Source organism: Corvus kubaryi, unplaced genomic scaffold (assembly GCF_017639235.1).
Source record: "Corvus kubaryi isolate FWS band 111438036 unplaced genomic scaffold, C.kubaryi_AGA036_p1.0 split3-37304, whole genome shotgun sequence".
Lineage (NCBI taxonomy): Eukaryota > Metazoa > Chordata > Aves > Passeriformes > Corvidae > Corvus > Corvus kubaryi.
This window is the reverse complement of record NW_024582087.1, coordinates 317,533-329,618: the sequence shown is the minus strand read 5'-3', so window position 1 is coordinate 329,618 and position 12,086 is coordinate 317,533. Positions and strand designations below refer to the sequence as shown.

Genomic DNA, 12,086 nt, shown 5'->3' with positions numbered 1-12,086 from the left:
GAGTTTTATTTGTCATTTGGGTGAGAGGATTGGGTTGAGGAAGCAGAGGAGGGATATGCTCTGAGATGTGGGGGGAGGAACAGTTGCAGCCTGACTGACAAATTCACTTTTCTCTGATGGAACTGTTGGCAGTGCCAGCAATAAAACTGCACCAGGCTCAAGATGGGTCCTGTGTCTGAGCAAAATGGGAGCAGGGTGTCGGGAATCTGCCTGCTGTGGGTGCCAGGAGCAGTTCAGTCCTTGTAGCTGTTTCAGGCCTTGCTGCTGCAGGAGAGGAGAAGGACGGGGACCCCCTTTAGGGCTAGCCTGGAGAGGAGCTGGGTCTTGTCCTGGATTTCACAGCTGAGAAATCACCATGACCAGCACTTGGCTCTGGGAGCGCTTCCACTGGTGCCCCTTGTCCCTGAGAAACCGGTGGCTTTTCCTTTAACCATGGAAGTTGCCCTGTGGATCGGCTGTGGCAGCTGGGGAGGGAGAGAGGGGGGGGAAATGCAGCTTCCCAGTGACAGGGAGAGAGAAAAGCCCCGAAGGCTGGAGCTGAGGGCCGAGGTGGCTCAGGGCCACTTTTGGGGAGGGTGGCTGAGCCTGGCGCGTCCCGTGGGGCTGTGAGTGGCACCAGCAGAGCCCCGAGGGAGGTTTTTGGCTCGCACTGAGCCGGGAGAGGCTCTCAGGCTGCACAGACCAGAGCAGGGGAACAGCACAAACCCAGCCCAGCCTCCCCTGCGGGGCCGGGGAAGGACACGGGGCTGGTGTCCTCCATCAGCCCGAGCCTCGGTGACATTTCCAGTCAGCTCCTGCTGCCGCCTCGGCTGTCAATGTCAGGAGGGGGAGGGGATCTCCTCCTGGAGTGCTTTGGTTCTGGCAGTCCTTCTAATGTTCGAGCTGTCACAACAGGGAAGGTTCCCAAGGAAGCGCTGCTGAACAGGAGCTGGCTGGGCGCCTGCTGCTTCCAGGCTGTGCCCTGAGCCAGCCTGGGAACGGGAGGTACCCGAATCCCGGCCGGGCTGGGCTCCAGGCTGTGCTGGGACAAACCCACAGTGCTCCATCCTCTCCCCTCGGGAAGGCTCTGGGTCACCAGGGTCCGAGGAGGACACTGGCACCTGCCGGGAGCAGGGACATGTCCCCGTTGTCCCGAGGATGTTCTGCCTGAGGGAGGGAAGAGGAGCCATCGGTGGCGAGTTCCTGGCAAACCCTTTTGTTTCTCCTCAAACGAGAGCTTGCACAAACAATGGTGGCACCATTCCTGCTCTGCACATCGATCCAGTGCTGTAGTCAGGCAAGAGAGCTGCAATAAAACCCTGGCCTTTAATTTTATGCATGGAGAACTTCTTACCTGCTCTCCCCTCCCTGTCCTCCCCCCCACAGTTCCTTTTCCAACTGCAGCTATTTTTCCCTGCTGACTTCAGGTGTTTTGTATTCTGCTTAGATCAATAGCAGCACAACAGCAGCAGCTTTCCAGTTGTCACCAGGAAGACCCTGCTGTCAGCTCCAGCTCAGCCGTGCTCTGCCGGGGCTGGAGAGCCCTTGTGCTTCCCTGACAGACACAAAGAGCTGCACAGCAAACCAGTGCTCTATTGATTTTGGTTTTAATTATTATTTTTTTTTAATCCAGCCTGGGGAAAGCTATGTTCTTCCCGAGCTCCAGCAGCTGGGCTTGCCTTCCTGCACTTGGTTTACGAGGGAGGGAAGTGTCTGAACTGCCCCTTGCCCAGGCGGGAGGTGGCACTGCGGGGACACGTCCTGCTGAGGCTGTCAGTGTTGTCCCTGCTGTGAGGCTTTGCCAAGGAGCTGGTCCCTGGTGATATCCTGCTTAGCAGCCTCCCAGCCATGAGCAGGAAGAGCAAATCCATTGCCTAATCCGACAAACGTGCCAGGACCACATTAGCTGATGTGAACATTGGCCCTCATTCATGGCTTTTTCACAATCTCTGATATTTATGTTGGCCTGGAGCAAATCAATGCCAGGACTTTTTTCTTCGTTGAACAAAAAGTGTTCACTGAAACACAACCTTTGTGTGCATCTTCCATCCCAAGTGCCAAAACGGAATCACAGAATGTTAAGGGTTGGAAGGGACCTTAAAGCTCATCTCATTCCACCCCCTGCCATGGGCAGGGACACCTTCCACTACCCCAGGTTGCTCCAAGCCTCATCCAACCTGGCCTTGGACACTTCCAGGGATGGGGCAGCCACAGCTTCTCTGGGCACCCTCTGCCAGAGCCCCACCATCCTCACAGGGAAGGATTTCTTCTTCTTATCCAATCTAAATTTCCCCTCTTTCAAGTTTGAACCCATTACTCTTTGTCCTAAAAGAAGAAATCAGAAACCAAAGCACCAGCCGTGGCTTCGCTCTCAAGAGTGATTGATTTCCTCAGCTTCCTCTCTTTTGGAGACTATTTTGTGAATTCCTTTTCCATCAGGCTCCAAGGAGTGTGACTGGAGGCTGTTTTTCAACTCCTGGCACAGTGACAGGTCCTGCTGCAGCTCCATGTGAGCTCCAGGCAGAGGGCTCTAGGTCCGTCCCAACACCCCTGGAGCAGCTTTCACAGGATCATGGAATTTCAGGGTTGGAAGGTATCTCTGGAGGTCACCCAATCCAGCCCCCTGCCCAGGCAGGGCCACCCAGAGCAGGGGACACAGGAACACCTCCAGGTGGGTTTGGGATGTTTCCAGAGAGGGAAATTCCACACACTCCCTGGGCAGCTGTTCCAGAGCTCTGCCACTCTCATGGAAAGAAGTTCTTCCTCATGTTCTTGAGTTTACAGCCACTGCTCCTCGTCCTGTCTCTGGGCACCACTGAACAGAGTCTGGCACTGCCTTGGAAATATTTCCCCCTTGAAAAGGCTTTCCTAAACCATGGTCTAGGCTGGGAAATCAGGTGAGATGTTGGATAAAGTCTTGAGGGTTTGGTAGAGGTGAAAAAACGTGTTGTGTGTTACTGAGCTACTTGTGTTGACAGCTGTGTGCTTGGGGAGAGTTGCTGTGGCTCGAGGGGGGAGAGGCCACCTTGACATGAGACTTCAGGGACATTTTCTGCTGCCACAGTGGCCCCTTTGAGGTGGGCAGAGGTCACCCATCTCCTGGGCTCTCTCCTGGAAGCCTCGGGAGTCTAAAGCTTGGTGTGTCAGTGCTGCTCTGTCCCGGAACGGAGAACGTCCACGGCTGGAGTCAGCCTAACGAGTGGGGAAAGGCAGGGAGGGGAAAGGCAGGGACGGGAAAGCAGGATACAAAGCAGGGAGAAGCCTTCGGTGAAGAAGAGGAACGTCAGTAAAAAGTGGGAGCTGTTAAGTTTGTGATGAGTGTTGGGAAGGGGGTTTGTTAATCCCCAAATCCAAGGCCACCTTGGCTCTGTGTTGCCACATGTGCAGGAAGGGGCCAAGACTGTTTATTGCCAACCCCCCTGGCCCAGCAGCGTGACAGCACAGGCTGTCCTGGAGAGCCTTGGCCGTGCCCTGCCTCGACGGGAAACAGCTACGGGCTCTGTGTGAGGAGGAAATGAGCAGCTTCCAAGGAAAACGTGGGAGAATGCAGAGGCTGGAAGGTGGACAGCGGCAGTTCTCCCGCACCCCTGGGGCAGAACATCCCCATCCTGGGCTGGGCTGGGGCAGCCCTGACCTCCCTGTGCCCCCTCCGCTCCCGTGGGTCTCACTCTGCCTTTCGAGTGTGTTGTGCTGGGTGGAAATCTGGAATAAACACATTTCTCCAGCTTCCTCACGTAGTTTGAATTTAACTCCCTAATAAAGCGATTGTTCTTTTTCTAACCCTCTGTTCTCCATCTGTAAATGCTGTTGCTGCTCTGGCAGTTCCTCTCCTGTCCCGGGGGGCTCCGTGGGATGGTTATTTCTGCTCCTGCGCTTCCCTGAGGGGCTCTACGGGGGCTCCTCCAGCTCCCGGCCTCGGGGACAGCGGCGGGGCCGTGGCGGCTCCGCACACGGGGGGCGAGGGGCGAAGGGACCGGCCAGGAGGGGCTGTCCGGGGCCCTGGCCCGGGGTGCTGCTCCCGTAGGGGTGGTCCAGGCCCGTAACAGGGGCTGCTGATCCCGGTTCGGGGCCCGTTCCCCGTTCGGGGCCCGTTCCTGGGTTCAGGCCGTTCCCCGTTCGGGCCCGTTCCCGGTTCGGGGCCGTTCCCGGTTCGGGCCATTCCCGGTTTGGGGCCCGTTCCTGGGTTCAGGCCGTTCCCCATTCGGGCCCGTTCCCGGGTTCAGGCGGTTCCCGGTTCGGGGCCCGTTCCCGGGTTCAGGCCGTTCCCCGTTCGGGCCCGTTCCCGGTCCGGGGCCCGTTCCTGGGTTCAGGCCGTTCCCCGTTCGGGCCCGTTCCCGGTCCAGGCCCGTTCCCGGTTCGGGCCGTTCCCGGGTTCAGGCCGTTCCCCATTCGGGCCCGTTCCCGGTCCGGGCCCGTTCCCGGTTCCCCCCCGCGCTCCCCGCTGCCGGAAGCGCGCGCGGCCCGCCGGAAGTGACGCGCTGCGGGCGCGCCCCGGGCATGGCGGCGGCGGAGCCCGGGATGAAGCAGTTCAATGGCGGCGGTGGCGCCGCGCCGGACGCGGAGCGCGGCCGCTTCCCGCACTGCGTGGTGTGGACCCCGATCCCCGTCCTGACGTGAGCGAGGCGCCGGCGGCGCACCGGGGGCGGGCGGCGCGGCGGGGGCCGGGCCCGGGACGGGACCCCCTCGCCTCTCCCGGGGCCTCCCCTCACCTGTCCCGGAAGCCCTCGCGCTTCTCTCGATCCCCTTTCGCCCCTCCCGGGTCCTCCCCCGCCTCTGTCGGGACCCTCTCCCCGCTTCCCCCCTTTCCTTTCCCGGGTTCTCCCGGAGCCCCTCCCCGGATCCCTTCTCGCCCTTCCCGGCCCCTCTCGTTTCGCTTAGACCCCCACCTCGTCGTTCCCGGATTCCCGTTGCCCCTCCTGAGCCCCCCCACCTCGCTCTTCTTGGGGCCCCCTCGCCATTTCCCTTCCCGGGCTCCTCCTTGCCCTTCCCGGGCTCCTCCTTGCCCTTCCCGGCTCCCCCTGTCCTTCCCGGGGTGCTCGGCTGCCGCGGGACCCTGTCCCAGGGAGGGAGGGGCTCGTTCTTGCAGCCGGGGCGAGTGCGGGGAAGGCTCTGCGCTGAACGGGCTTGTCCCTGCAGGAGCGGGAGTGGAGGGATCCAGGGAAACGTGGGAAGGCTTTTTTGGAGCAAAGGTTTGGGCGCTGGGATCTGAGACCACCCCGTGCCCCGAGGGGAGTCTCGGTGCGTTCTTTTCATGAGTTGGGACTGGATTTGCCTTCCCAGGCTCGGCAGCCAAGTGTGGGCAGGCTCCAGAGAGAACTTGGGACTTTTCCTCCGGTCGTGGGAACGTGGAAAGCTGTGGCTGTGGGGGTTGTCTGGGCACAGCGAGGCTTGTTTTTCCACCTTCCTCTTCCCCTCGGGTTCCCATCAGGTGATGTTTACTGAGCCGGGGCTCGAAGTCACGTAGAAGATGTGGTGTGGGGTGTGCCGGGATCGGGAACGGCCCGGAGCTCTCCTCGCCCGGGAGAGGCTGCACTTCTCCTCTTGCCGCCTCTTTTATCTCTTTTATCTTTTTTCTTTCTTGATTGTTTAAAATGTTCACCTCAGCCTTTTCCTGGAGGATTTTCCAGAGCTTTTTAACATTCCTAACCCCAGCTGGGAGTGCTGAAGGGAGCTGCCAGAGCCACTCAGGGAGAGAGGAGAGAGAAATCAGAGGGAGATCAGCAAACCTGAGGATGGGAGAGGGCTGGAGAGTGTGGGAGAGGGCTGGAGCATGACCTGGAGTATTCCCTTCTACGTGATAATGATGGAAGGAGGCTGGCACGTAGGTTTGATAATGCAGAGGGCTTGGGATGTAGGTCTGATGATGGAAGGGGGTTGGATGTAGATCTGCTCCTCCCTGGGGCTGTAAATACCCATCAGGGAGAAGGTCTGTGAAACAATGGGCTCATTTAGGGCAGGGAATGCTCTTCCTAGAGCCAGGAACTCTGTTTTGTGTCTGGAGAGCTTAAATCTAGGTTGCTTTGGAAAGCTGCAGCGTGGTGGGAAGGTGGGCAGGGTGACCTGGTTTTTGGTTGCTGGAGTGGAAAGTCCAGTTTTATCCCAAGGCAGTTCCTCCAGGATCTAATCTCTGTGCTTGGCTGCACAAAGGGGTTTGTCTGGGAGAGAGGGCTCGCCCTTCCCTGCCCGGGGTGTGTGCAGGACACTTTGGGGTGTGGTGTTCTCTTCCAGCCCTCCTGCCAGCGGAGCTGGGAGTGTTCCCGTGGTGTTTTCCCCATTTTTCTGTGTCTCTTCCAGCCTTTGCCTGGCTTTGGCTCCCACGCTTCCCCCTCCCAGCTGTGTGTCCCAGGTTACCTGCGCCGTGGGCCCTCGGTGGGAGCAGGGATGAGCCCCCCTGCTGATGCCCCCTGTTCCTTGGCAGGTGGCTGTTCCCGATCATCGGCCACATGGGGATCTGCACCTCCACCGGCGTCATCCGGGACTTCGCAGGGCCCTACTTCGTCTCCGTGAGTAGATCCTGGACCCAGGAGCACGAGCAGAATTCCTGTTTCCTCTGCTTCTCCCCTGCCTTGGTGACTCCTGAGCCAGCCCTGCCTTCTCTGGCTCAAATAACAGCTTTAGGTGTTTTTAAGGAGCTGGGATCGTTGCTGTTGCTCCTTGGGCTGGAGCTTATTTGGGGGTGTGATAAATAATGGCTGGTTTGGTGAGGAGAAGGGGAAAAAATCTTGTATTCCAGGCTCTAAATTAGGAGTTTAGGACTTAAATTCTCTTAATTCTGAGTAGCAGAAGTGCCTTCAGCTTCCTCAGCTGCTCAGCATCAGGTGTGTGCCAGGCCTCTTAAGCTGCTAAGCATCCAGGGGATTCTGAAAGTAAAGAGAGTTTTAATTTGGGATAATTAATGCTCCTAATAGACTGAGGCATTTACAACTGAGAGTTAACAAAATATTAACACTTAAAAAAAAAGGAGGGGAACAAGGCACTTGTAAGTGGATGATGTCACTGTGTGTGGAGTATAAATGTGCCCGTGCCCAGATCAGGAGTGTGGAAACAACGGGAATCCAAACCCAGGCACACCCGGGACTGGTCGCTGGGGCAGTGGGATCACTCAGCCAGCCAGCTGTGAGACCTCCAGCACGATCCATGCCCTGAATACTGCACTGGGTTTCATCCTGCTGAGACAGTTTTCCTTTTTTTTTTGTAGGAAGACAACATGGCATTTGGGAAACCTGTAAAGTAAGTGCTGCTTGTTTGTATTAAACTGCCCTGCAGTTCCTGGGGACAGACGTGCTGTGACATTGCTTCTCCTGGTGCTCAGCTGCCCTAATTCACCTCGGTGGCCGCTGTGTCTCTGCTTTCCAGGAAACCACATTAAATTAAATCTTTTTAGCAGCATGACAGCAACGTGGTGGTGTTAATAACCAGAGCTGTGTGGAGCCTTTGTTAGAGAAAAGGAAAAGAAAAGGCTAAACCATCCTAAGATGATGTTAGCAAGTGCTCTTGAGTAAACACTGCCTGGCTGTGCTGATGAGCTGGTGTCACTCACGTCCTGTCAGTGCTGTGGGCAGGAGAAGGGCCAGGGTTTGTGTCTCTCAGGTCAGGTTTGTGCTTGGAGTGTCCAGGAGGTTCCTTCAGGATGCGGGAGCAGTTCAGGGCTGTGCCCCTGAGCTCTGGGATTTCTCTCTCTGGGGTGCTGAGGATGCTGAGCAGCCTTTCTGCTGCCTCTCTTGTCTCCAAGAGCTGGGCTCTGTGCAGTTCAGAGGCACTGGATTTATCCAAGTCCTTTAAGCCTGTGCAGGGCCAGAAGCTGGACTTGATGACCCTTGTAGGGTCCCTTCCAGCTCAGCTGTGATTCCACAATCTTCCTGCTGGGAGGAGCAGGCAGTGGGGAAGGTGCAGCAGTAGAACAGTGCAAAGGGAGCTGTTCTCATCCTTGTAGGTACTGGAAACTGGATCCCAGCAAAGTCTATGCCACTGGTCCCAACGCCTGGGACACGGCCGTGCACGACGCGTCCGAGGAGTACAAGCACCGCATGGTACAGCTCCTGTCCTGGCTGGGAGGGAGGGAGGGAGGGAGGGAGTGTTCCCCCAGAGGCTCCAGGGAGCTCCCAGAGACATTCTGGATACCCCATCCCTGGGAGTGTTCAAGGCCAGGTTGGAGCAAGGGGCTTTGATTCCGTATCTCTGCAGGGGTTTGAAGGGATCCCTCCCCAGGATTTGGCTCCTTGCCGCAGGAGTGGGACCTGTGGCTCTCCACCAGGACTGGGGAACCTCAGGGACAGGATTTCTAATCCCTTTTTGTGTTCCAGCACAACCTCTGCTGCGACAACTGCCATTCCCACGTGGCTCTGGCCTTAAACTTGATGAGATACGATAACAGCACCTCCTGGAACATGGTGAAACTGTGCTTCTTCACACTCCTCTATGGGAAATATGTCAGGTGAGCTGAGGGACAGCCTGAATTCAGCAGCAAAATGGGCTCTTTCCTTCTCCTGAGCCCTCTGAAGCATCTGCCTATCCCATGGAGAAGGGAGAAGTGTCCCCCCAAGCCGTGGGTGTGTTGCTGGTGGGTGGTGCTGTCAACTGCCTGTGCTCAGCAAGAGAACCAGGAGTGCTCGCTGGGTTGCACTAGATGCTGCTCCCAAAATACTGTTTCTGGCTGCTAATTTGGAGTGCCTGGAATTTGGGAAATGCTGGCTAAAGCAAATCTCACTCTGTGTTGTCTTCTGGCTGGGTTAGGTCAGAACATAAGGTCACAGGATGGCTTCTCTCCAAGGATTACTGGTTTCCCTCCCTTCTCTTGAATCTTGTTTACGTAAAAGCTGGTCTGATTTCCAGCTGCTGTGGAGCTTCCAACTGGAGTGGAGAGGGAAACCCCGAGCTCTCCTTAAGGAAAGGGTTTTGAATCTCCATTTCAGCTCCTTGTGCCTGAAGAGGAGATTCTGTGAGGTCTGCCCTGCATAAAGCTCCACTTCTAGGTAGTCTTCCCTGTTCAGGAAGAGCTTCTTTGCCTGCTTTTGGGCAAGGATAGCTCCTGCTATCTTGGTTAAATCCACCAGCAGTCAGAATAATGAGCCCTGTGGTAATGGGGTTTCATTTTTTGTGGTCTCTTGTCACCGTTCCTGTCTGTGCAAGTATGAAATGGGCTTGTCTTTGGCTTAATTTAAGCTGGAAGGAGACTCCAGGCCTGTTGTTTGTGATATATTTATTGTGGTCCTGATCAAGTCTCAGTTTTTAAGACTGAATCTCCAGGATGGGATGTGTGGCAGTGCCAGCAGTAGGTAACAGTCAGAAAAGCATCTGTCTCCCTCTGATTCCTCCAGTTATTCTCCCATCCTTCTGTCTCTTCTCACATTTAAACCTTTCCCCCTTTCCCTCCTGCAGCATAGGGGGATTTGTGAAGACCTGGCTGCCCTTTGTCCTCTTCCTGGGGGTGATTGTGACCGTGGTTCTCACCCTGCACCTGCGGTGATGGCAGCCCTGAACCCCCAATCCCTGAGCACACAAAGGAAGAAACTGTGACTGATCCAGCGGGATAGAGGCATGGGACTCTGGGAGCCCTTTTCCAGGGGAGGTGGCAGCCCCACTCCATCGTAACAGCTCATCTGCGTCTCCTGGAGCTGGCTTCTTTTCCTCCTGTTTCTGTTCTGTTGATGGTGTCTCCCAATGTCAGGGGTCTGGAAGCTTCTGCTCTCTCCCTTTCTGCAGCGGGGGAGGTGGGAATGGGATCAGGAAAGGAGAGGGGTGGGTGTCTTTGCTTTCGGTGCCAAGAAAAGCCTCAAGGCAAGCTCTGCCTCCTGCAGTGGCACAAGCAGACACACCTCGGGAGGGTCTCTCTGATCACCTGCTTTCCTCCTCTTCACCAGACGCTTCCTCAAATTCCCTGGGTCTCCAGGTAGGAGTTGCTGTTTCCCCTGTGCCACATCTCTCCAGTAGCACATGTTCCAAAGTGGAAGTGTGGGGTTCTTCCCAGGGGGATGGGGTGCCCCAGCACTCAGCGATGGCCCCCCGGCAGTGGCAGGAGGCTGTTGAGGTGGGACACTCCTGAGGGACGCTCTGTGGCAGGGCCGACTCCCCTGGTCCTGCTGGTGAGCCTGGAAAGGCAGGAAAGTCGAAGGGCTGGCTTGGGAACAGCTCGTGGCAGGGTGCACCCATCCAGGAGCCTGCTGCAGCCTTGGAAGGCAGCTCTCTGTCCCTTTCAGCTTGTGCCAGAGAAAATATCACTTCCCTGCTTCTCTCTGAATTGCTGCATCTGGCACTGCAGTCCTCACAAGCCACTGGTGTCCCTTTGATCCCTGTGCTCCGTGTCTCAGGCGGCGGCTGGGGCTGGAAAACCTCTGTGGGAGCAGCACCTGAGCTTGGAGCTGAAAAGAGAAGGTACTGGAAGTTGCCTGTCTGGCTGAGCTTTGCAGCAGCAAAGTGGGGCAGTGGCTTTCTCCTGGCTGGTCCTGGGTGGTGACTGAGCAATGGTTTAGGGAGCTTTGGAGAGCACAGCTGGGCACAGGAGCTGTGCAGGGGTTGGTGTGAGGGGCACAGCTTGGGCAGGATGGGCTGTGCGAGGGGGGCTGTTCCTGAGCGTCAGGCAGGAAGGGAGCTTGGATGTGCCCTGGAACCCCTTCTACAGCTGGGTCTGCCCTGCAGGTGCTGATTTCTGAGCCAGGGGGTGTTTTAAAACCAAGCCTGGCTGAAGGGTTATGCGCAGCTGAGTAGGTCTCTGCTGTCTGCAGAGGGGGGAGAAGAGCTTTGCCACTCACACCTGAAAAACAAGCTCATTACTCCAGTATCTGACAGATTCCAAGGAATCCATTTCCAGGAGTGCTTGTGGCCAGCAGGAAAGCTTTTCTGGAGTCCCTGCCATGTCTGCTGCTGCCTTTGTCACTGGTTTTCAGACCCTTCCCCATGTGCCTCTCCCACTTCCCTGACTCCTCCAGCCTTATGGGCGGATGGGACCCTCCTCATGGGCTCATTTCTGTGTTTTCCCCTTTTTCTCGGTCACTTTTAAATCACCCCTCAAGCCTCCTGCTCATTATTGTCCCTCTGTCACCACATCCTGGCCTTCCCCATCAACCTGGAGCTGAAATGTTCCAGTGGCTGCTCTGTACAGTCATTCCCTCCCCGCGTAGAGAGCATGGGATGGAGGCTGCTGGGTCTGGGGCTGCAGGGGAAGCCAAAATCCTGATCAAAGAGAACCTGGATGAAAGGACGGAGTGTTCTGAGCTCTGTTCTCTGCCCAGGAGCCACTGCCCAGCGTGCCCAGGGCAGCCAGCCAGATGGGAGAGGGGAGTGCTGTCCCCGCATGTTGATTCCAGCGTGATTCCTTGGAGTGACCGGCCCCAGGGCTGGATCCACCCTCAGCAATAGCCTCGAGCCCCTCGGCCCATCCCGTTCATGTTTTATCCACGAGCTCTACAAGAATTGCCAAAGCTGAGACTTGGGGGTGTCAGGGGGCCCCTGGACTTCCAAAACCCCACTGTAAAATTCCCTCTCGTTTGGTCCTGATGCTTTTTACCAGAGCGGAGTTTGGAATGGCGAGGGCGAGCCCCCATCCCTCATCCTTTGTTCCCTTCATCTCTGCGGGGCGCTGGATTTCTTTGTAAATATTTAAACTCTGCTTCTGTGGTTTCATAATCCCGACGGCAGGGAAATAAACTGATTTCTGTGGATATCTCCAAGTGCTGCATCTCTTCCCTCCTCCCAGCCCTCAGCCAAGAGCGGGGTCGGGGTCAGGATCTCCCCTGTCCCACTGAGCCCCAGCCCCTCTCCTGCCCAAAGGAGTCTGATCCTGAAGCTCCCACACCTTTGGCTTTATGAACTCGCCCTTTTCCCTGCTCCAGGGAAAACTCACAACCCCTACTGCTGGGAAGGAGGTTTGGGGGTCAGGAGAATCCCCATCCCTGCAGTGCAGGAAGAGTTTGTGGGATTTAATGCTGGGGGTGGAAGATGCTTTTTTCCAAGGTTGATTCGCTTCAGCTGTGAACAGCTCCCCTTTTGTCTCTCCTGTGTCTTATTTTCCGGGAGGCACTGCTTTTCCCAGCTCCTTCCCTCTCCAGCCCGGAGCCCTCTGCCTTCCCTGGGGAGGGGACGCCTGTCCTGGCCCTGGGGCTGCCGGAAGC

At 56.9% G+C, this 12,086-nt stretch overlaps 1 protein-coding gene and 1 long non-coding RNA gene across 2 annotated transcripts; both read left to right on the top strand.

Annotated features, from left to right (window-relative positions):
* The first annotated feature begins 2,207 nt into the window (after positions 1-2,207).
* Positions 2,208-3,759, top strand: LOC121658459. Its single transcript, XR_006013975.1, has 2 exons — positions 2,208-2,876; positions 3,411-3,759. It is a non-coding gene; the product is annotated as an uncharacterized LOC121658459 (long non-coding RNA).
* Positions 3,760-4,447: 688 nt separating this feature from the next.
* On the top strand, positions 4,448-11,636 carry TMEM222 (transmembrane protein 222). Its single transcript, XM_042015383.1, has 6 exons — positions 4,448-4,592; positions 6,398-6,482; positions 7,178-7,209; positions 7,913-8,009; positions 8,283-8,413; positions 9,358-11,636. The coding sequence occupies exons 1-6, from the start codon at positions 4,477-4,479 to the stop codon at positions 9,443-9,445; spliced, it is 549 nt and encodes a 182-aa protein (XP_041871317.1). The 5' UTR covers positions 4,448-4,476; the 3' UTR covers positions 9,446-11,636.
* Positions 11,637-12,086: the final 450 nt, after the last annotated feature.

Excerpts from the sequence above, each read along its gene's own strand:
- TMEM222 (XM_042015383.1), top strand. The coding sequence starts at position 4,477 with ATGGCGGCGGCGGAGCCCGGGATGAAGCAGTTCAATGGCGGCGGTGGC. Across the intron at positions 4,593-6,397 it reads ACCCCGATCCCCGTCCTGAC|GTGGCTGTTCCCGATCATCG; the intron begins GTGAGCGAGGCG and ends GTTCCTTGGCAG. Across the intron at positions 8,010-8,282 it reads AGGAGTACAAGCACCGCATG|CACAACCTCTGCTGCGACAA; the intron begins GTACAGCTCCTG and ends TTTGTGTTCCAG.